General features: G+C 38.3%; 1 protein-coding gene across 4 annotated transcripts in view; it reads left to right on the top strand.

Annotated features, from left to right (window-relative positions):
- The window catches only part of LOC133545859 (nuclear cap-binding protein subunit 1), an 80,604-nt gene extending 60,646 nt beyond the window's left edge, over positions 1-19,958 (top strand). For all 4 annotated transcript variants that reach the window (XM_061891545.1, XM_061891546.1, XM_061891543.1 and 1 more), the window contains exons 4-12: positions 7,247-7,350; positions 7,437-7,559; positions 7,675-7,777; positions 9,803-9,896; positions 9,960-10,063; positions 10,132-10,249; positions 13,327-13,467; positions 18,015-18,128; positions 19,490-19,958. In XM_061891545.1, the coding sequence (XP_061747529.1) occupies positions 7,247-7,350; positions 7,437-7,559; positions 7,675-7,777; positions 9,803-9,896; positions 9,960-10,063; positions 10,132-10,249; positions 13,327-13,467; positions 18,015-18,128; positions 19,490-19,603 (1,015 nt within the window). In that variant the 3' untranslated portion in view covers positions 19,604-19,958. The remainder of the gene's footprint in view (positions 1-7,246; positions 7,351-7,436; positions 7,560-7,674; positions 7,778-9,802; positions 9,897-9,959; positions 10,064-10,131; positions 10,250-13,326; positions 13,468-18,014; positions 18,129-19,489) is intronic.
- Positions 19,959-24,580: the final 4,622 nt, after the last annotated feature.

Raw genomic sequence — 24,580 nt, 5'->3', positions numbered from 1 at the left:
CATTGCACCATTCTGGAAATTCAAACTTCCCCTTTTCCTTGTCAAAAAAAGTTGAGGATTTTCCAGAATTCCTGCTTTTCCGAAGCCCTATTTCCACCCTTTTTCTGGCGACTACTCCTTCCATATTTTTCAACGCGTTTTAACTGTTCCACCGTCGAAGCTTTCTTCTGCATAAGAAGTGGAAAAATTCTCTGTTTTCCCGAAATTCCGTATTACCATTTGTCATTTCAACATGTTATTACTTCAACAATTCTCCACCGATTGAAAAATTGTCCAAGACATCAATAAATTTAGATTAGATACTACTTTATTTATTCCTTCAGGAGAGTAAATGCCTTGGCAGAAGACACCTCCTGCCAAAGATGCCTATACCGCAGGATTGTTAATTTTTCAAATGATCATCAAATGTTGCCGTTGACAGCAGCGAAGGTCTGCCCGGCCGCCGGGCAGCCCATGCATGCTGTGCCCTCCGGGCAACAGCAGCGAAGGTCTGCCCGGCCGCCGGGCAGCCCATGCATGCTGTGCCCTCCGGGCAACAGCAGCGAAGGTCTGCCCGGCCGCCGGGCAGCCCATGCATGCTGTGCCCTCCGGGCAACAGCAGCGAAGGTCTGCCCGGCCGCCGGGCAGCCCATGCATGCTGTGCCCTCCGGGCAACAGCAGCGAAGGTCTGCCCGGCCGCCGACTGGCTGCGTAGTCCTTATAGCTGTTCAACCAACCTTTTTAAGTTACGGTTGGGTAGTTAACATGGGTGCCAATTGCCTCGTACCTTAGTAGCTGTTTAGCCAACCCTTTTAAGTTACGGTTTTAAGAAGTACCAAGTGTTGAAACCGTGGGTCAGAATGGTGTGTGTAAAAGCAAAATGCCTGTGTCAGTCTCCCAGCATTCGTACACAATTCCATCAGGAATTGCCTCATTTACTTTTAAATCTTTAATAAAAATGGAAAATAATTACAAATAAAGATACAACAATACAATGTTTCCACATTTTTTAACCTATTACACCATTTTGGAAAGTCCAGGATTTTCCAAACTTCTTGCTTCTACAAAGCCTTCTTTGCAGCGACTTCTCTTTTCACAGTTTTCAACATGTTACAACTTTCAGAGTCCAAGGGTTTTGCTATTAATAGAACAATGACGGTCTACTTCACTGTCTGGGGAGCATATCAAAATCACCAGTCGGTGATAAAACCAATATCGAATGTCACATTTTAATAGAGCATTCTTCAAAAAGTTTGCTTTCACAATTTTATTATTAGGGAGACTGACACGGGGATTTAGCTTTTCCACACACCATCCTGACTCACGGTTTCAACGTTTGGTACTTGTTAAAACCGTAACTTAAAATGGTTTGCTGAACAGCTATCAAGGTTCGATGCAATCGGCGCCCATGTTAACTACCCAACCGTAACTTAAAAAGGTAGGTTGAACAGCTATAACGACTATGCGGCCAGACTCCCAGGTGACTGGGCATTTCTTTGCTACTGTTGCCCAGAGGGCACAGTATTCATGGGCTGCCTCTGCAATATCTCAATTCCTGATTATTCTGAATGATAATTAATCGGAGACCCGACAACACTGATGCATCGACATCTGCGTCGAGCTCAATGAACCAAACACTGTGTCGGTGTGCATTAACAGCTAATCCTTGCGATACCTCAGTTGATAAAGTGGAATGCTGTATTAGCTTATGCTGAGTTCTTTAGGGCACTGGTTCAAATCCAGCTCGATGGATCACTCATTACGTTTTTACCATGAATTGATTAACGTGGAATCCGACCCCGACTTAAGTTGAAAAACTTATTCGGGTGTTACCATTTAGTGGTCCCGACCCCGACTTAAGTTGAAAAACTTATTCGGGTGTTACCATTTAGTGGTCCCGACCCCGACTTAAGTTGAAAAACTTATTCGGGTGTTACCATTTAGTGGTCAATTGTACAGAATATGTACTGAACTGTGCAATTTACTAATAAAAGTTCCAATCAATCAATCAATAGTGCGTATTCAGAGCGCATGTGTAAAAAAAAAAAAAAAATTCCCAGTCCACAACTATCCTCATTCACAACACGTTCTCTTAGATTTCCATGTTATGATACATGTTCACATTATTTATTGACTGTATCTAAAAATTATTTTAAAAAATATAGTATTATTTAAATGAAGATATGAAATAATCCTAAATGAAATTCAATGACTTGGTTTATATTATTGGATATACTCGGTCATAAAATCAGTGTCAGTTGAGTTGGTCCATAGATTTCCTGTAGGGAATTTTAATGTCCAGCAGATGTCAGTATTTAGTGACACAGGATCAATACAGTTTATAAATGTGTCAAAAGGCTGTGCAACGCCTCATCAACCCATCACTAACAATCACACAGGTCAGGTAATGTCAAGACTTTAATCTACACTGGACATAGGCAGTCTTCTTTACTGTCAAAGACTTTTTGACAAATCAATCAAACAGAACCCCCAGTCAAATGACAAATTCAGTATTACTTTTCAACAGACATTTATTTAATCTTGTTGTTTGTGGTCTGGATATTTGACACAGGAATTTAACTTTTCCACACACCATCCTGAATCACGGTTTCAATCGTAGTCCATGTCAACTACCAAACCGTAACTTAAAAGGGTTGGTTGAAAAACTATAAGGACTAGCAGGTCATTACTAATGTTGCTGGTAGGCACATTACTCATGGACTAAGTTTTGGGGAAATTCCTATTGAAATCAATGGGACATCCTTCAAAGTTCCACTTATTCCAACTTCAAAATTTTCAGACTCTTCAGGAATTGTGTGCTTGATTTCAAAAATGCTAAAATAATTCCGGGATTTCAGTTCATCATCAGCATTGGAGCAATCACACGCAATTCCTTCAGGAATTACCTCATCTAGTTTTTAATGTTTAATAAAAAAATAAAACTACGACAAAAAAAGATACAATACAACATTTCGAAGTTTTAACCTATTCAAACAATTCCACCTTCGACTCATTGCACCATTCTGGAAATTCAAACTTCCCCTTTTCCTTGTCAAAAAAAGTTGAGGATTTTCCAGAATTCCTGCTTTTCCGAAGCCCTATTTCCACCCTTTTTCTGGCGACTACACCTTCCACATTTTTCAACGCGTTTTAACTTTTCCACCGTCGAAGCTTTCTTCTGCATAAGAAGTGGAAAAATTCTCTGTTTTCCCGAAATTCCGTATTACCATTTGTCATTTCAACATGTTATTACTTCAACAATTCTCCACCGATTGAAAAATTGTCCAAGACATCAATAAATTTAGATTAGATACTACTTTATTTATTCCTTCAGGAGAGTAAATGCCTTGGCAGAAGACACCTCCTGCCAAAGATGCCTATACCGCAGGATTGTTAATTTTTCAAATGATCATCAAATGTTGCCGTTGACATCAGTGATGCTATTTGGAACAGAAAAGATATATTTAGTAAGTAGAAAGAAAACACAAGGAGCCCGGAATCCAGAAGCCAGTAAACACGCTAGCGGGTCTACCTGGTTGATCCTGCCAGTAGCATATGCTTGTCTCAAAGATTAAGCCATGCAAGTGCAAGTGCAAACGAGTTTGACAGTGAAACTGCGAATGGCTCATTAAATCAGTTATGGTTTTCTCAGCGAAGGTCTGCCCGGCCGCCGGGCAGCCCATGCATGCTGTGCCCTCTGGGCAACAGCAGCGAAGGTCTGCCCGGCCGCAGACTGGCTGCGTAGTCCTTATAGCTGTTCAACCAACCTTTTTAAGTTACGGTTGGGTAGTTAACATGGGCGCCAATTGCCTCGTACCTTGGTAGCTGTTTAGCCAACCCTTTTAAGTTACGGTTTTAAGAAGTACCAAGTGTTGAAACCGTGGGTCAGGATGGTGTGTGTAAAAGCAAAATGCCTGTGTCAGTCTCCCAGCATTGGAGCATTTGTACACAATTCCATCATGAATTGCCTCATTTACTTTTAAATCTTTAATAAAAATGGAAAATAATCACAAATAAAGGTACAACAATACAATGTTTCCACATTTTTTAACCTAGTACACCATTTTGGAAAGTCCAGGATTTTTCAAACTTCTTGCTTCTACAAAGCCTTCTTTGCAGCGACTTCTTTTCACAGTTTTCAACATGTTACAACTTTCATAGTCCAACAATGTCGGGACATTTTGCAATAAATATCGTTCCGATAATTATCAGGGAAATATGACCTCATACCAATTAATCCCATAACATTGAAAAACAGATCAGATTAATTCAAAGAAAATATTCAAATGAGGTATGATTAGCAGATTACCCGTACTGTGCTGTAGGTTTGCCAGGGTAATCAAATCAAACAAACTTTATTCATAGAGCACTTTTGATACACATGCAAGTGAAGTGAAGAGAATTATATTTATATAGCGCTTTTCCTCTCGTGATTCAAAGCGCTTTACATTGTGAAACCTAATATGTAAGTTACATTTAAACCAGTGTCGGTGGCACTTAGTGCAGGTGGGTAAAGTGTCTTGCTCAAGGACACAACGGCAGTGACCAGGACGCGGAAGCTGGGATCAAACCTGGAACCCTCAAGTTGCTGGCACGGCCACTCTACCAACCGAGCTATACCGCCCCACAAGTGGCAAACACAAAGTGCTGTACAAAAAATAGAAGAGAAAAAACATGCACACACACACACACACACACACAGCACTATTGACAATAACAAAGCAAAAACAAAATTGAGGATTTGCGGTAAAACGCCACCGTGGAGGCTTCCACACTGGAGAATAACTCAAGTTAAATAGTGTAAAACATGATCAAATATATGTAAAAATAAAATATAAGTAATACATTAATATGGTGATTTTAAAAAACATAACATTGAGAGAATAATATTAGTATTAGTAATAATTGAGATAGAAAACAACACATTAAATAATAAAAAGCAAGAATTCAACATGATCAGTAAAAAGGTGTGTTTTCCTTTTTTTTTTGTAATTTCAAGTGCTCCTTTTCTCCAAAGTGCAGCCTTTTGCAAACTTCCCCCATGGTCAAACAGTGTAAACAAAGGCGGCGGCGATCGTGCGCTATTTGCTCCAAGTGTTCTGTAAACAGTGCGCTGCAACACATTAAACCTTATCAGCCACCTGAAAGGCCAGCAGCATTACTACAAAAGTGTTTTTGAACGCCTAGTTGACACCTGTGCTGCTAAAGAAGCCGGGGTTTCCCCGACATGTAACTGATCATGACCAACTGCCAAGGCATGATCAGTTTCAAAGATAAGAAACATTTACATGAAAGCCCTTTTTTTATCATGAAATAAAATTTTAACAGTATTTTGTATAATTGGATATACTGTACATAGTCTATTATTTATGCACTATTGGCCATAATAAGTTTGGAAAAACAGCTTCAATATCATAAAAATTTTCCTCTATGCGTTATTTTAAGGTGCATCTAAATCTGGAGCCTATCCCAGTTGCACTCCAACAAAGCAACAATTTCTTTCATTTTCTTTGGCACTCCTGACATTTAAATGTGCGTGCCACAGAGGTTGGGAATTACTGTGCTGGTGTATGTTAGTACTGTAGTAGGGATGTAACGGAAATAATAGATAGATAGTACTTTATTGATTCCTTCAGGAGAGTTCCTTCAGGAAAATTCAAATTCCAGCAGCAGTGTACAGAGTTGAGATCAATTTAAATAAAAGTAAATAATGGGGGTTTGAATGGAAACAAAATAGAGAAATATTACAGTAAGAATAAAAACTAAAAAGCAACAATGGGAATAAAAATATAACAGTAAAATAAGAATATAACAAGACAAAGTAGGCAGTAGTGACCATGTTATGAAAATGAGAACCACGGTAAAACTCCCAACGGTTAGTTTTACCCTTTTTATATTAAAATCATCGAAAAACCAAGATTTATAACTGCAGTTTGATAAATTCACAAACTGACTGGCGCCAGGTCGTTAACTTAAATGCTAACATGAAAACAAGACACGTTAACATGTTTCTTTATTAAGAAAAGCCATAACCCAATCCAAACATATGTAAACACATTACTATCTGAGCAACTGTGATAATTCATTGTGCACATTGGAACTAGGAGCTGTGCTGTCTTAGTACAATGATTGTTCTATTTGGTTTGTACGGTGCGTTCAAGGACCGCTGAACAAAGTAGGACTCCACAAGGTCCACCAAAAATAATAATACATTTTGTGGAGGAGTTCAAGTACCTCAAAGTCTTGTTCACGACTGACGGAAGAGTGGATCTTGGGATCGACAGGCGGATCGGTGCGGCGTCTTCAGTAATGCGGACGCTGTATCGATCCTTTGTGGTGAAGAAGGAGCTGAGCCGGAAGGCAAAGCTCTCAATTTACCGGTCGATCTACATTCCCATCCTCCCCTATGGTCACGAGCTTTGTGTTATGACCGAAAGGAAAAGATCACGGGTACAAGCGGCCGAAATGAGCTTCCTCCGCCGGGTGGCAGGTCTCTCCCTTAGAGATAGGGTGAGAAGCTCTGCCATCCGGGAGGAACTCAAAGTAAAGCCACTGCTCTTCCACATGGAGAGGAGCCACATGAGGTGGTTCGGGCATATGCTAAGGGTGCCACCCGAACACCTCCCTAAGCGCAGGTAGGAGGCCACGGGGAAGACCCAGGACACTTTGGGAGGACTATGTCTCCCAGCTGGCCTGGTATAGCCTCGGGATCCCCCGGGAGGAGCTGGACAAATTGGCTGGGGAGAGGGAAGTCTGGGATTCCCTGCTTAGGCTGCTGCCACCGCGACCCGACCTCAGATAAGCGGATGAAGATGGATGGATGGATGGACGTTGAAATAAATGTTGAAGTGCTACTGTACAAAGCAATATTTAAAACAATAAAATCTTAGCCATTAAAGCAGATTAAACCATCCATACATCCATTTTCTATCCCTTGTCTCTCTTGGGGTCAAACATTAGGACTAAAACGCCATCGGTGAAGCATAAGAAACACAAAACGTGTTAAATAATGTGTCTTATTTATTGTAGTTATTTAATAAAACTCAGTCAAAGGATTTCAGTGTGTGTATAAGTACTTTTTGATCACAATAAACAATACCGCGATGATAACTGTGTGAATTTTAGGCACAATAACAGCGATATGAAAGGTTTTTATTGTTGCATCCTTGTATGATGTGCACAGGTCAACGGGTAATTGCACCCACATGACATGATCGGCCGAGTGTGAGGACGCCCTTAATGACCGTGTCTTCCCTGCCTTTTGCAGATTGTCTTACCACCAGAGGATAGTGGATATTGTCCCGCCCACCTTCTCGGCCCTCATCCCGGCCAATCCCATCTTCATTTACAAATACACTGAAGAAAACGCCTGTAAGCCGTTGGCTGGTTTAAACACCAAACCATAAAGAAAGGTGGCGTCACTTCAACGTGAATAACCCAACCTTTCCACCTGGCAGCTTCGTTGCTGGGCTATCCCATCTCCATCACTGTCGGCAACGCCATCAAGAACCGAGCGTCCAACGAGGAGATCCTGACCGTCCTCAAAGACGTGCCCAACCCAAACCAGGACGACGACGACGGTCGGTTCTGTTGCTTATATTTGTCGTGCATTGTGGTGGTTCAACATCTTTACATAGGAGATTATTAAACATGAGTGTTCTTTTTGATAAAAGTTTGTCTTTCGTCTCTTCCCAGATGAAGGCGAGAGCTTCAACCCCCTGAGGGTGGAGGTATTCTTGCAGACGCTTCTTCACCTGGCAGCCAAGTCCTTCAGCCACTCTTTCAGCGCCCTCGGAAAGTACGTTCACCGCTTTAAAAAGACTTGGGCCTCATAATAACATTGGTTTTGATTTATTTATTTATTTATTTAACATATGTTAAAAAGTTACATCAGCGTTTTTCAATCATTTTTGAGACAAGGCACATTTCTTTCATTGAAAAAATGCGGAGGCACACCACCAGCAGAAATAAAAAAATTAAAAAACGAAACTCAGTTGGCAGTAAAAAGTCGATTTCGCAATTGTTGCATATGACTTTAAACCATAACCAAGCATGCATCACTATAGCTCTTGTCTCAAAGTAGGTGTACTGTCACCACCTGCCACAACACACCCTGACTTATTTGGAGTTTTTTTATGTTTTCCTGTCTGTAGTGTTTTACTTCTTGTCTTGCGCTCCTATTTATGTGGCTTTTGCTCTTTTTTTGGTATATTCCTGTAGCAGTTTCATGTCTTCCTTTGAACGACATTTCCCGCATCTACTTTGTTATGGCAATCAATAATTTTTCAGTTGTTTTTATCCTTCTTTGTGGGGACATTGTTGATTGTCATGTCATGTTCGGATGTACATTGTGGACGCCGTCTTTGCTCCACTGTAAGTCTTTGCTGTCGTCCAGTATTGTGTTGTTACTTACATTGTAGCCAGTTCAGTTTTAGTTTTGTTCCACATAGCCTTCCCTAAGCTTCAATGCCTTTTCCTAGTGGCACTCACCTTTTTGTTTATTTTTGTTTTAAGGATTTGACACCTTTTTTACCTGCACACTGCCTTTCGCTGTTTCCGACATCTACAAAGCAATTAGCTACCGGCTGCCACCTACAGATATGGAAGAGTATTACACGGTTACTCTGCCGAGCTCTAGACAGTACTGATACTCAACAACAACACATCATTTTCAGACTGTAATTACTGGTTTGCAAATAAAAATTTTAACCCAAAAAGGTGAAATTAGATCATCTCCCACGGCACACTAGTTGAAAAACACTGGTTACATTTGCACAATTCAACATATCTGAAAAGAAGAAGTAGTAGTTTCCAAACACTTTAATGCGAATGCATGCTTTTATTTTCTTTTAACCAAGGATCAGCATGATGACCAACATTAAAATGCAGTAGCATAGTAGGCCTAACTATTCATGGAAAAAAAGGCAGACATTGTATTTAATATTTTGACCACTGTAATATTACACACAGTTTGAACAGTGACACTGTGTTTGAATATTTCATTTATTTTTGGGGTGTACCACTGGATGGATCTTAGTGGTACACGTACCACAGTTTGAGAATCACTGAGTTAGACTATTGTAATACTCTCTGGATTTCCTAAGCAAACATATATTTTAGAATTCTGCAATTATGACAAACTCAGCTACACACCTGAGGGCGGGACCATATTACACCAGTTTTAAAGGTGAAACTACATTGGCTCCCCATCCATTTCAGGGTGGATTTTAAATGTTCTATTATTAGTTTTTAAATGTCTCGGTTTATGTCCACAACCTTCTACTATCCAGGAGAGAGGCATGATTTCTAATCTAGAATGAACTTTTACCAACTCCGAGGCAATGCAGCAGCTCAGTATGTCAATATTACAGTTAAAGTACCAATGATTGTCACACACACACACTAGATGTGGCGAAATGTGTCTTCTGCATTTGACCCATCCCCTTGTTCACCCCCTGGGAGATGAGGGGAGCAGTGGGCAGCAGCGGTGCCGTGCCCGAGAATCATTTTTGGCGATTTAACCCTCAATTCCAACCCTTGATGCTGAGTGCCAAGCAGGGGAGGCAATCGGTCCCATTTTTATAGTCTTTGGTATGACTCGGCCGGGGTTTGAACTCCCAACCCTCCGATCTCAGGGCGGACACTCTAACCACGAGGCCACTGAGCAGCAAATGCCAGTTAACTGTCTGTGATCACAGCGCTGGTACAAAATAATTAGTCTGCATTAGCACTTATAAGAACAATATCAATAGTACTCCGTTAATTGTGTCACTGTGTCACTCATTGTTGAGTGAGGGAGTAAACTGTTGTCTGCAATCTGCAGGTTTCACGAGATCCTGAAGAACCTGGCGGAGAGCGACGAGGGCAAGCTGCACATCCTCAAAGTGGTCCATGAAGTGTGGAAGAACCACCCGCAGGTACGACGTGAGCGTTCACCTCACGGGTAACCTTCCTGCTCACCGGGCCGTTTTCTCTTGCAGATGACCGCCGTTTTGGTGGACAAAATGATCCGGACGCAGATCGTGGACTGCGCCGCCGTGGCCAACTGGCTCTTCTCCCAGGACATGGCTCACGAGTTCACCAGGTAGCTCACGACGGCCATGGTCTTCCTCATCCACAAGCCAAACCACGTTGCATTTGTTTCGCATGCAGACTTTACATTTGGGAGATCCTGCACTCCACCATCCGGAAGATGAACAAACATGTCCAGAAGATCCAGAAGGAGCTTGAGGAGGCCAAGGACAAGCTGGAAAAACAGCAACATAAGAGGGTAGGTCATCTTTTCCCTCCTCGTCGCACTCATGCTTGTGGTGTTGTATGGCGAAAGCCACTTATTGTATTTTGTTGTGCACCCCAGAGGTCAATCCGGGCACCAAAATTATTCAATTCATATATTTAACGACATCTGTATTGCCTCAAACTAATAGTTTACAGATGACTGCATTGTGCTCAGGGGAAAAGCACAGCAAGTAATGAAAACTATTACTGTAGAATATAAACAAACAGATTATCTTTGAATTTAAGCAAAGCCAAAGTTATGTTATTCAGAAACACGCACAGTCGAGCAGGGCAAATTCCCTGTGTGTTAAACATACTTGGCCAATGATTCTCATTCTGTAAAGATACTTAAACGTAAATAGGTGGTTCAGATCAGGGGTGCCCCAGGTGAATTATATTTATATAGTGCTTTTCTCTAGAGACTCTTTTAAATAATGAACCCCATTATGTACATATTTGAGATACATTTAAACCAGCGTGGTTGGCACTGGGAATCGTTCGGTAAAGTGTCTTGCCCAAGGACGCAACGGCAGCGGGGATCAAACCTGAAACCCCTCAAGTTGGTGGCACGGCCGCTCTACCAACCGAGTCATGCCACCACAACAAGTGGGGCCCGTGGACCAATATATGGGTCCTTTAGTAATTAAATTGAGGTTATTTGTGTTTCACACTTAAAATTAGAGTGGCATGATCCTAAACTGACATAGAATATCTGTGTGTTATCAGCAATAAAACAAGTATCGGATCATATTAGTTTGCTTTTAAAATGTCCGATACAAACAGTTCTGCAGAGTGTTTACGTGTGCAAAGCTGGACAGCTAGTTAACATCTAAATGTTCTCTAATAAGCACATAAGGTTGGTCTTTTCTTCTATTTTAGTCAGGTCATTTAGAAGAAGTAAACATGCTAGGCTATAAGCTACGAGGAGATAGCAGCTACAAAACAGTGAAGCCCACAATAGCACACAATACTCGGATGACAGGGGAAGCAAAACTATAACAGTGCAATACATGTTCATAACATGGTCACTACTGCCGAGTTTCTTTTGTTATATTCTTATTTTACTGTTATATTGTTATTCTCATTGTTGCTTTTTATTTGTATTCTTATTGTAATATTTTTATATTTTCTTTCCATTTATACCCCCATTATTTGCTTTTTACTTTTTAAATTCAATCTCAATTCTGTACACTGCTGCTGGAATTTTAATTTTCCTGAGGAACTCTCCTCAAGGAATCAATAAAGTACTGTCCAACTATCTATAAGCCAGACATACGTTGTAAATGTCCTTGATTGATCAATATTGCAGTGAAAAATGGCACATTTTTCAATATAAGCAAGTATCAAATAATTATAGTTGCATTTTACTGACACATACAACGTTGCCAAAGCAGAAGTGAGTTAGCAAGTATCCTTTAACAATCATGTCCGCATCATTTAACTAATTGCATCATAAGCTTGACTTCACAAATTATTTTGGCCAATAAGTGTTGCAAAAAAACAATAACCACTCTACTTAAAAGACCGTATAAGTCCATACAGGACGGTTAATAATAAATAGGTTAGTGTTATTTATACCTAACATTGTTCCCTTTTAACTCATTTCACTACATCATTCCACAATACAAAATAATACAAGAACTGTATGTTGGATTCCTGCTGATATTTTACTGGACTATTATTGGTGACCAATTGGATTTAAGAAAAAGTTCTACTTAAAATCGCATGTTCACTTTGGCCCTTGGAGGCCAAAAGTTTGGGCATCCCGATGTAAATAGTGACATGATACAATAAAACACATATGTTAGATAGTAAAATGAGCTGGAAACCACATATTAAGTAAATACAACATAAAATGGCAAAATACACTTACATTTTGAATAGTCCCATAGTCTGTACTAAGGATGTAACGACAATCGGTATTAATACTCCCAACAGTTGGTTTGACAATTTTAAATATATGTTATGGAAAAACCAAACCATGATAAACTCACACACTCACTGGCACCAACTTACTAGCTTAAATGCTTACATGAAAACACGAGACGATAACCTCTTTCCCCATTAAGAGACAACATACCCCAATCCAAACTTAAATACACTTATTAGTGTCAGGTTCAAACACTGATGACATCTATTACACAGACAACAAAGCAAGGAATTAAATTTGGCTCAATGAGGAGAGCGCGTACACCTGTACCCTTGTACAGTGTTCCACCACGCTCTGACGAAAGATTGTACACCGCCTCTTTTATTTGGACTTTCCCTGATTACATGGCAACAGCTGTTTCTAAAGGAAGGGGGTCGTAAACAGCCGCTGCCTTTGTCACAAAACAGTTCAAAGAAAAAAAGGTGCCTGGAGGGGAGTCAGGTCCTGCTTCCTCTCCGCTTTGTAGATCTCGGGTCAAGACAAAATCTTCCTGTGGATTACAATACATCAAAGAAACCCCTCCCGTCTCCTCCCATCGTATACAGTGGAGTTTTACAAGCCTTTTGCATGGTAGGATCAAAGACAGCTTTTGTCCTCTCGCAGGGCGAGCTGAACTCAATGTAAGACAACGTTTTGTGATAACTTAGATACAATTTTTCTGACAATTAGTGTCCAAGCAACAGAGATATTTAGTTGTGTACATTAAACATTAGAGGAATACGTGACCAAGGTGTTTTTACGGTGCGTTCAAGGACCGCTGAGCAGATAGGACGCCACAGCCCCTGCTAAAACATGCTAAATGCTCCGCTCTTGTCATTTTTAATACAAAGGAGTGTACAGTAAAGTAGTAGACCCGCTGTGGAAGTGCTAAAAACTACAAAATGGTTGACGGAGTAGAGAGGTTGTCGAAGTGGAGGCACGTATATAAGACCGGCCAGAAAGCAGCTTGAGGATGGTCTGTAAAACCTGATCTATGCCACATTGTGAGCAAAAAACCGCCATGACATTTTATGTAGACCACAAGGAAGTATTTAAATGACAAGATGATCCCTTTAGGAAAGGAAGAAGACACCATCTGGTGAATTGTGCTGTGCATGTGACTGAAATGAATGTGGTGTGACCCCGCCTCCTGCTGGCAGAGGGACAGCGGCGACGACGAGGACATGGAGAAGAACAGCGAGGACGAGGAGGGCCAGCTGGAGGAGCAGATTGAGCGGCTCCAGGAGAAGGTGGAGTCGGCCCAGAGCGAGCAGAAGAACCTTTTCCTCGTCATCTTCCAGGTGCCTCAAACAGTTCCAGTCACACCTTGAAGTAGAGCACATGCCGTCTCAATTATAAATAACTCCATTCTTTTTAGTCATGGTTAATCACAGGTTAGCACTTGAACAAATGAACAAATGCCATTTTATTGTGGGAAGTCAATACATTTTAATGTATTTGTTCAACAAAGTACTGCAGGGTTTATTCAGCATAGACCTGGTCACTGACTCTATAACAGCCTTTCAGCTAACCAAAGGTAAACAGTGATTAATCTGCCCACATCAGGGGTGTCCAAAGTGCAGCACGCTGATTCATTTTTTTTTTTTGGGTCCTCAGTAGACCATAAAACATTAAATAAACCTATTAGTACCGAGATGTTATAAGTAAAGCTGTAAGTAATTCACAATTTTGAATTGGGATTAATCACAAGTATTAGTGTGAACTTGCTCGCATGATTTTAATCAACTTAAAATGTTATTGTTAGATTTGATACAAGGCAAAGGAGCAAAATAAATTGCGTGATTAATGCAATTTTTTGTGATTAATCGCATGAGTTAACTCGTCATTTTTGACAACCCTAGTATTGGATTAGAGCAGGGGTGTCAAACATTGATTTGATTTTATATACCGTATTTCCTTGAATTGCCGCAGGACATATAGTATTCGCCTGCCTTGAATTACTGCCGGGTCAAACTCGCTTCGCAAAATAATCAGCGCATGCTTAGTATTACCGCCTGGTAAAACTCGCGACGTCACGAGTGACACTTCCCCTGTCATCATTTTCAAAATGGAGGAGGCTGATTTCAATACCGGTAATTTGAAATCGCATAAAGGGAAGAAGATTAAGAGCTATTCGGTAGGATTTAAGTTCCAAGCTTTCATCACACTCAAATTCTTACTGCATGCCTTTGGTAAGTGCTGGAGTGAGAAGAGGTTTTAAAATAATTAGCGCATGCTTACTTTTACCGTATGCCTTTGGTAAGCGCAGGAGTGAGAAGAGGTTTTGAATTCATTAGCGCCCCGGCGGTAACTCAAGGAAATATGGTATTTGTATTTTAAATATGCAAAAAAACACGAGCAATTCTAATCCATTACAGTGCTATAGCATTAACAGCTATTATAACAAAATTAAAACAATGGAGAATAAGAAACGAAAACAAATGAGCATTGGACTTTTTTTATTTATTTTTTTTTTTTACATATTTGAAAAGCAGTGAGAAGAAGTTTACACTTATTTAATCCCACCCCTTTTCTTTAAATCATAAATTACTCCGAGCTAGAACTACCTGTTCACTCTATGTACAAACTTAAGAACGTGTGTATACATAAATGATAAATATATACATACATATGCACACTACACACATACATAGCCACACCATTACCACTAGTGATCATGATACCATTCCCATGATCACTAGTGGTAATGGTGTGTCTATGTAAAACTCATTTTAGATGGGGGACCGCATGGAGAAAAATCTACTCCCAAGTGGGCCGGACAGGTAAAATCCCGACACAATAACTTAAAAATAAAGACAACTTCAAATTATTTTCTTTGTTATAAAAAATAGAACAAGTACATTCTGGAAATATACAAATCATAATGTTGTTGTTTTTTTTTTTTTACACTTACATGTTGCGATTAATAGTATTCTTTCTTTATTTGTCGTTATTTATACTTTCTGAATAAATGATGTGATAATAATGTTCATCAGTCAACTCTTTGGTGTTAATTTTCAATCTATCAAGATAAAAAAAAATATCAAAATCAAATTACAGGATGTTATTTATGAAGTTTGCCGATTTTCCTCGACTACATATATAGCATCATCTATGTAAATACAAATAATTGCTATCGTGACATCTAGTGGACACATTTAGAACAGCAGTTTGTTTCATTCAAAAATTTGGGCTGATTTTTATACTTGGCAAACTCCTCCCGCGGGCCGGATCAAACCTGTTCCTGGCCGTATGTTCGACACCCCTGCATTACACCTATTTTCTTGTCAGCTATAAAAACCCAAAAGCTAACATGGATGTTTATTCAGCTGGCTTCGCACACATTGAACTAAATTGGTTTGATTTGAGCATCTTTATTGTACAAAATGTATCAAAGTGTCCCTCGCCTCCTTCCATTTTACTCGCGAGAAAAGGTTTGGACACCCCTGGCGTAGATACATAATTAATGGGAATGATCACATGAGTTAACTTCTTTTTGACAGCACCAATTTTCACACTTGTTACGAGTGTAAAAACAAGTTGGTAATAGCATAAAAACACTTGTTTGTTACTCTTAGGACAAAGAACGGTCAAATGTAAAAATACAGAATTTCAAGTCATACCAAAGACTATAAAAAAATGGGACCCATTGCCTCCTTGCTAGGCACTCGGCATCAAGGGTTAGAATTGGGGGTTAAATCACCATAAATGATTCCCGGGCGCGGCACCGCTGCTGCCCACTGCTCCCCTCACCTCCCAGGGGGTGATCAAGGGGATGGGTCAAATGCAGAGGAAAATTTCACCACACCTGGTGTGTGTGTGACAATCATTGGTACTTTAACTTTTCCCTACTACAGAGCGCACCGAGATAAAGCCGCACACACTAAATTTCAGAGGAAAAAAATATTTTTACACGTCAGACTTATAAGCCGCAGATATATACGTTAAAAAATGACTTATTTACACAAAAATATTTTGTAAATGTTTATTTACATACCTTAATTGTTGCCAAACGGTGTCTGTAACAAGGCAGTAAAACGGCTGATCAAACAAAACAGAAGTCATCATCATGGACCCACAAGTGGCGGAAGCTAGCTCTCCAATCACCCAAACAGACTCAATAACTCCATAGTCACATATTGATGATTTTATGAAACTAAAACAACACAAAAAGAAAGTTAATAGTTGTAAGTTAATACAGACACAACACAGACACTGTGTAAACGTGTTAGCATATTAGCTAATGCTAGCAACCCTTGCTTGATTACATGTCCAAATATGCATGAAAACACTCCTACAGACTTCACAAATGGGACGGTTTAGTTATTATGAACAGTTTTGGTTATTTTGTAAAACAAACGTTGCGTGGAGTGACCTCTAAAGCAGTGGTTCTTAACCTTGTTAGGTGTACCGAACGAAACTAACGGGGTTCGGTACCTCCAACAATGCTCATATGCACATTCACCGAACCTTTCTTAGTGAAAAATAAATGTTTTTTTTTTTTTCAAATTCAAGACAAAGTTATGTGTTTTTGGTAACACTTTAGTATGGAGACTTAAATTAGAGGTTGTTGGACACCAGGGGAACATATTCTAAGTAACAAAGACTTAATTTGGAGTTATTAGGTTAGGGTTAGAGAGTTAGGGTTATAATGATTACTTAATAAGTACTTAATAATGACTAGTTAAGAGCCAATATGTTATTAATTTGCATGTTAATAAGCAACTAATTAATGGTGAATATGTCCCCCATACTAAAGTGTACCATGTTTTTTTACTGGTCACAAACTGAACCGTGTATGAACATCACCTTGTTCAAACAACAAAACCGACACAGTGCATAAACTCACAACAAATTACACACCTGCAAATCAGTGTGACTTCTGCTGTTGCCGTATCCGTAATACACCGATAGGTAGGAGTTTTTATTGACACGATGAATCGGGTGTGTTTTGACCTCCGTCGAACCCCTGAGGCCGACTTACCGAACCCCCAGGGTTCGATCGAACCCAGGTTAAGAACCACTGCTCTAAAGGCTTAGTGGCCACATGCGTGGACGGCACCTTTCAGCTCATATTTCCAAAATTGTGGACACTGCTGAATTGGGGTCTTATGGCCGCTTATGTGGACACTGCCATCTGGTGGTGTCAGAAGTGTATAACATACAATGGAATTGGGGGGGAGTGTAAAAATAAGAATTTAATGTCACTTCACATGAAGTACACATTTGTGTACTTATGGACTAAGTACATCATATCAAAAGATGATTCTTAGTTTTTATCCAATGAACCCAAATAGCTAAGAGAAATAAAAAAAAAGCATGTAAACAAACAGCTTGGGCCTTAAGAGGTTAATGAAGAGTAGGAACGCTATGGACGGCTAGAAGACCTCACAAAACTTCTACTTTTGGTTGTAAGCACTAAGTGGAAGGACACAGTGAGCAAACTTGTCCAAACAATGGCGCTATAACACAAACAACACAATCTCTCAGTGTATAGGCTTGTTTTTTTTTGTTTTATGTTTTTTTTAACTATTTGCATTATGGCCGTCAGAATAAAAATCCATTAATTAGTCGCTGGGTTTAAAACGTAAGAAAAATAGCAGCTTTTATTCCAGAGTGGATGGTATTGTGTGCACATAACTCTGATGCCAAGAGAGATTACTGCATGATGCAAGTCGCTTCACAAGACTGTTTTTGTTGGTTCTATGGTTATCACCACGTTAGTATTTATTTATTTTTTCCATCCAAAAAATCCAGAAATTATTACCATTATTATATTATTTTTGTAGATTTTGAACTTGAATGGGGTTTGTTGGTTTTTCCTCTCACCACATTTGTGGGCCGGCAGCGTTTCATCATGCTGCTGACCGAGCATCTCGTCCGCTGCGAGACGGGCAGCGTCAACGTCAGCACGCCGTGGTACAAGAACTGTGTGGAGAGACTGCAGCAGATCTTCCTCATGGTAACACACACACACACACACATAGACACACACACACACACACATTCTTGTATTTCTTACCCTCTTGAGACCTCTGGAAAAAAGACCTACCTCTTTAGGACCACCCTTTCTAGATATATAAAGATTTGTATTTACAACATTAATAATATATACATATATGTTCTGAAAAAGGTCACAATTTCACAAGAAAAACTAAACATGTGCAATTTTATGACAATAGTTGGAATTGTACTTAATAACAGTCGCAATTTTACATCCGGGAGGAGTTCAAAGTAAAAGCGCTGCTCCTGTACATGGAGAGGAGCCAGATGAGGTGGTTCGGGCATCTGGTCAGGATGCCAGCCAAACGCCTCCCTAGGAAGGTGTTTAGGGCACGTCCGACCGGTAGGAGGCCACGGGGAAGACCCAGGACACATGGGAAGACTATGTCTCCCGGCTGGCCTGGGAACGCCTCGGGATCCCCCAGGAAGAGCTGGACAAAGTGGCTGGGGAGAGGGAAGTCTGGGCTTCTGTGCTTAGGCTGCTGCCCCCGCGACCCAACCTCGGATAAGCGGAAGAAGATAGATGGAATTTAAAAAAAAATCTTAACATTTTGGCAATGTTATTAAAAGAGTTGTAATTTTAATCGATAAAGGTCACACTTTTATAAGAAATCTTTAACATTTTGGCAATATTGGAATTTAACTTGACAAAATTGACAAAAATCATAAACGTCTGTTTTACAAAAACTACAACAAAAATGGCAATATTGTGATAAAAGTCAAAATTTTATATGACAAACGTCACCATTTTGCATTAAAAAGCAATACTTTTATGAGAAAATATTGCATTATTACAGAAACAGAAAGAATATGAGCAATTAAGAAATGTTATAAGAAAAAAGTGGAGATGTGAGAAAAAAAATGCTTTTACTTCATTTATTTTGTTTTAATTTTTTTGTTTGTAATTGGTTTTTAATCTTTATTATTTACCCAAAGTTATTACACTATGTCTCTATATACATATTTATTTTTATTAATTTTGTCAAAAGTGGGCAGATTTTAATTCCTTACACACACTTGTTATTTCATATGTTGACCAGTGGGGGAGCACTTTTAAAACCAACACACAGTCAATTTGACAAATCCCTCCTTTTTGGGACCACCCTCATTTTGATAGATTTCACCAGCAGGGGTGCAAATGAGACATTCTCTATTAGATGCAATGCATTTCCGTATTGGGACCATGATTTATGTCCTAACTTGTTCACACCTCCTCATATGGAAGCTACTTTTCCTTGTCGGAGTCTCCAGAAGGGTAGAAATACAAGAACACACACAGTGAAGTATCCCCTTCCTCACTGCATGACTGTCCCTGGGCAGCACCACGGCACCATCCAGCAGTACATGGGAACACTGGAGAACCTGTTGTTCACGGCCGAGCTGGACCACCACATCCTGGCCGTCTACCAGCAGTTTTGCGCCCTTCAGCTGTAAAACAACAACAAAAAAACCCGAAACATTTTGTCGTCCAACGTTGGCTCTTGCATCAAGAATGTCCTCCTGACAAAAAACAGTATTTTCATCCTGTGTTGTGGAAGGTGTCATGTTGGACGTGTAAGTATCCAGAATGCAACAGCGGTCAGCTTATCAACGTCTTTTGATTCTTTCATTTTTCTTTGCGTTTAATCCTTTTTTTTTTTTTACGTGGTCACTCTCCTTTTATTAGTTTTATGTGGAATTGGAAAGGAAATAAATCTCCCAAATTCTTTTAACTTTCATCTGCGTGCGTGTTGGAAGAAATGACACCTTGAGCCATGAATGTTAGAACAATAAACACACACACCTGCAATGATCGCCTTTCAATTTTATAACAAAACTTGCACACATTGAATTAATACTGAAAAGCAATACAATAAATGACTGAATTTAGTAGGTGATTGGCAACACTAAATGGTCCCTAGTGTGTGAATGTTGTCTGTCTATCTGTGTTGGCCCGCCTTCTGCCCGAATACTGCTGGGATAGGCTCCAGCAACCCCAAAAGGGACAAGCGGTAGAAAATGGATGGATGTTTAGTAGCTGCAGTGTCAGTCTTAAAACTACTTCAGCATCAATGATGTCATAACTCAGCATTTTGAGGTTAATTTGTGTCCATCATAATTTATGTAACTGATATGTTTGTTTAAATTTTGTGAAGTGATTTTTTTAAATGCTGACAATTTCGTTGAAAACATGTTTTTTTTAATCAAAATGCGCATTTTTAAAAATCGTAATACCGATTCAGTAAAAAAAAACAAAAAACTTAAGATCTCAAAATCACAATAAACTTTTTTTTTTAATGCACTAACAGAATGTGGGATTTACAATATTAATTATGATCAATAAAACACTGAATATTTAAGATATATGGACGCTGCCATGAATTGATTAACGTGGAGCCCGACTTAAACAAGTTGAAAAACTTATTGGGGTGTTACCATTTAGTGATCAATTGTACAGAATATGTACTGTACTGTGCTATCTAATAATACAAGTTTCAATCAATCAATGTTCCTCCCCAGATCACCTCCTTGATTGAAATATTGTATAATCAAGCAAGTACAACAAATATGCTATGTTTGATTGAAATTTTTATTATTAGATAGCACAGTACAGTACATATTCTGTACAATTGATCACTAAATGGTAACACCCCAATAAGTTTTTCAACTTGTTTAAGTCGGGGTCCACGTTAATCAATTCATGGTAGAATGCAACAAACTCAACGAAAAATAAACTTCAAGGGTATATATGTGTATATATATATATATATATATTTTTTTTTTTTTCCCCCCCCCCCACAATATCATGTTAGACCGGCTTGACATCCATTGCTTTCGGTCCCCCACATATGCGGTCCTCTCCAAGATTTCTCATAGTCATCATTGTCACTGTCACCGACGTCCCACTGGGGTGAGTTTTCCTTGCCCTTATGTGGGCCCTACAGAGGATGTTGTTGTGGTTTGTGCAGCCCTTTGAGACACTTGTGATTTAGGGCTATATAAATAAACATTGATTGATATATGTGTGTGTGTATATGTGTATATATATATATTTATGTGTATGTGTGTATATATATATATATATATATATATATGTGTTTGTGTGTGTGTATATATATACACACACACAATGTGTGTATATACATATATAAATACGTGTGTGTATATATATATATATATATACACACAGACATATATATATATATATATATATATATATATATATATATATATATACACGTGTGTGTATACATACATCCATCCATTTCTATCGCTTATTCATATGTGTGTGTATATATACACATGTGTATATATACACACACATATATATGTGTATATACACACACACACACATATATATGTGTATATATATACACATTTATACGTATATATATATACACACATATATAAACATATATATGTATACACGTGTGTATATATATATATATTTATACAGACAGACATATATATGTACACATAAATATATATATATGAATGCACACACATATATATATATATATATATATATATATATATACACACACACACGTATATAAAAGCAACCACATATTTATAAAAATATCACTAGTGCAGAAATCTGCCTTTAACGCTGCTATCATGTTTATTTGCGCTGTAAACAAGCCCCGCCCACTCCGCCCGTGTCGGCTCCTTTTCATGCTGGTTTGGTAACACTCGTGTCACGTGATTTCAAAACTGACGTCTCATTGGCTGGTTCCCACGCAGGCGCGATTTATGCAAAAGAAGCCAATATTTCGACGCTGGTTTGCTTTTGTCCAACACATCTGCGGAGGTGAGTAGTAACGTGCGACATTTACTCCGTTACATGCACTTACGTCACTTTGAAAACAAAAATGTACTCGTCAGAGTAGTTTTACTGCAACATACTTTTTGTGCTGATAGTTGTCTTACATAATGGCGCCACTAGATGACGCGCTAGCATAAAGCAGCAGGTGTATGTCATTAGCTGATGGCGTGTTTGGGAATGATCAAATAATTGTCTTGCATTTGTTTTCACTGAAAACAGAAGACTTTTTACTTTGACTTGAGTAGTATTGTGAAGAAGAAACCCTGCTTTATTTCCCTTCCGTGTACTTACATCAGAATTATCAACCATTAGGCCAGGGGAGTCCAAACTTTTTCCACTGAGGGCCGCACAGGGAAAAATAGAAGTATGCGGGGGCCATTTTGATATTTGTCATTTTCAAACCATAACAAAATACCGTATTTCCTGGAATTGCCGCCGGGCCGATAATTAATTTAAAGCCTCTTCTCACTCCTGCACTTACCAAAGGCATGCAGTAAAAATATGACTGTGATGTAAGCTTGGACCTTAAATCCTACTGAATAGCTGTTCATCTTCTTCCCTTTATGCGATTTTAAATGACCGGTATTGAAATCAGCCTCCTCTATTTTGAAAATGATGACAGGGGAAGTGTCACCAGTTTGACCAGGCGGTAATACTAAGCATGCGCTAATTATTTTGCGAAGTGAGTTTGACCCGGCAGTAATTCAAGGCAGCCGCATACTATATGTCCTGCAGCAATTCAAGGACATATGGTATATGGATTTTTAAAAAAGTATTTTACCTTTAGACGTCCCGGGGACCATAAAGGGTCTCAGTTAATAAAATGTTAAAAACTAGTCAAATTATTATTATTTTTATATTTTAATGCTTACAGTAAATCTCTATATCAACTTAAAAAAAAAAAAAAGTTTTATGGCATTTCGGTCAAAAAACATCTTTTGTTTTTTAATAGTAAAACAGAAATATGCAGTATTTAGTAATTAGAGCCCTAAAAGATCAATAATTCAGGACACCATTGATTTGAATTCTTTATTATTTTGGAGTCATCACAGTGAAAAGATAAATAAAATACCAGTAAATATATTTGGGATCCAAAAGGTGCCCCACTCAGAAAGTGATACATTTTTATTAGGTTTTATTTTTATAACTGAAGTTACGAGATCAATTTCATATATATTTGTCGATTTTACATTTGAACTATTATTGTTTGTTTTATGCTCTTTTGTCAAAGACAACTTGGTTTTTATATGGCAACTGCACAATATATGCAATATTTACCACATAAAACATTTTAAAGTGAATTTTTTTAACCAATTGGAGCTTTGAAAACAATTATTATAACATAGATTTTTTTGTCATATTTTTTGTTTTGAGCAATGGCAAAAAATACTTTAAATTGTATTTATTTACTAGCAAGCTGGTCTCGCTTTGATCAACATTTTGAATTCTAAGAAAAACAAAACTCAAATCGAATGAAAAAATCCAAGAAAATATTTTTGAGATTTGGTCTTCACTTGTTTAAATAAATTCATTTACTTGTTTACTTTGCTTTTTATAACTTTCAGAAAGACAATTTTAGAGAAAAAATACAACCTTAAAAATGATTTTGGATTTTTAAACAAATATACCTCTTTACCTTTTAATTTCCTGCCCTTATGTGGGCCTACCGAGGATGTGGTAGTGGTTTGTGCAGCCCTTTGAGACACTAGTGATTTAGGGCTATATAAGTAAACATTGATTGATTGATTGATTCTTTCCTGACAATTTAAATCAATGTTCAAGTAAATTAATTTTTTTTATTGTAAAGAATAATAAATACATTTTAATTTAATTCTTCATTTTAGCTTCATTTTTTTTCGACAAAAAATATTTGGGAAATATTTCTTCAAACTTATTATGATTAAAATTCCCAAAAAATATTCTGGCAAATCTAGAAAATCTGTGGAATCAAATTTAAATCTTATTTCAAAGTCTTTTGAATGTCTTTTAAAAATTTTGTTCTGGAAAATCTAGAAGAAATAATGATTTGTCTTTGTTAGAAATATAGCTTGGTCCAATTTGTTATATATTCTAACAAAGTGCAGATTGGATTTTAACCTATTTAAACATGTCATCAAAATTCTAAAATCAATCTTAATCAGGAAAAATGACTAAAGATGTTCCATAATTTTTTTTTTTTTTTTTTTTTTCAAAAATATTCAAATTAGCTAGTTTTTCTCTTCTTTTTTTCGGTTGGATTTAGAATTTTAAAGAGTCGAATTTGAAGATATAAGTTGGCGACTTGTCCAGGGTGTACCCCGCCTTCCACCCGATTGTAGCTGAGATAGGCGCCAGCGACCCCAAAAGGGAATAAGCGGTAGAAAATGGATGGATGGATGGAATTTGAAGATAAACTATGTTTCAAAATTTAATTTTCTTTTTTTTTGTGTTTTCTCCTCTTGTAAACCGTTCAATTAAGTGTTTTTTTCATCATTTATTCTCTACAAAAAACTTTCAGTAGAAGGGAAAAAAATGTAGACGGAATGACAGACAGAAATACCCTTTTTTTTAAAAAAATATTTATTTGTTTCTATATATATTTATTGTGAGAAATCATTAAGATGATC

Source organism: Nerophis ophidion, linkage group LG29 (genome assembly GCF_033978795.1).
Source record: "Nerophis ophidion isolate RoL-2023_Sa linkage group LG29, RoL_Noph_v1.0, whole genome shotgun sequence".
NCBI lineage: Eukaryota > Metazoa > Chordata > Actinopteri > Syngnathiformes > Syngnathidae > Nerophis > Nerophis ophidion.
The sequence above is the reverse complement of the archived record's forward strand: the minus strand, read 5'-3'. Positions and strand labels throughout refer to the sequence as shown.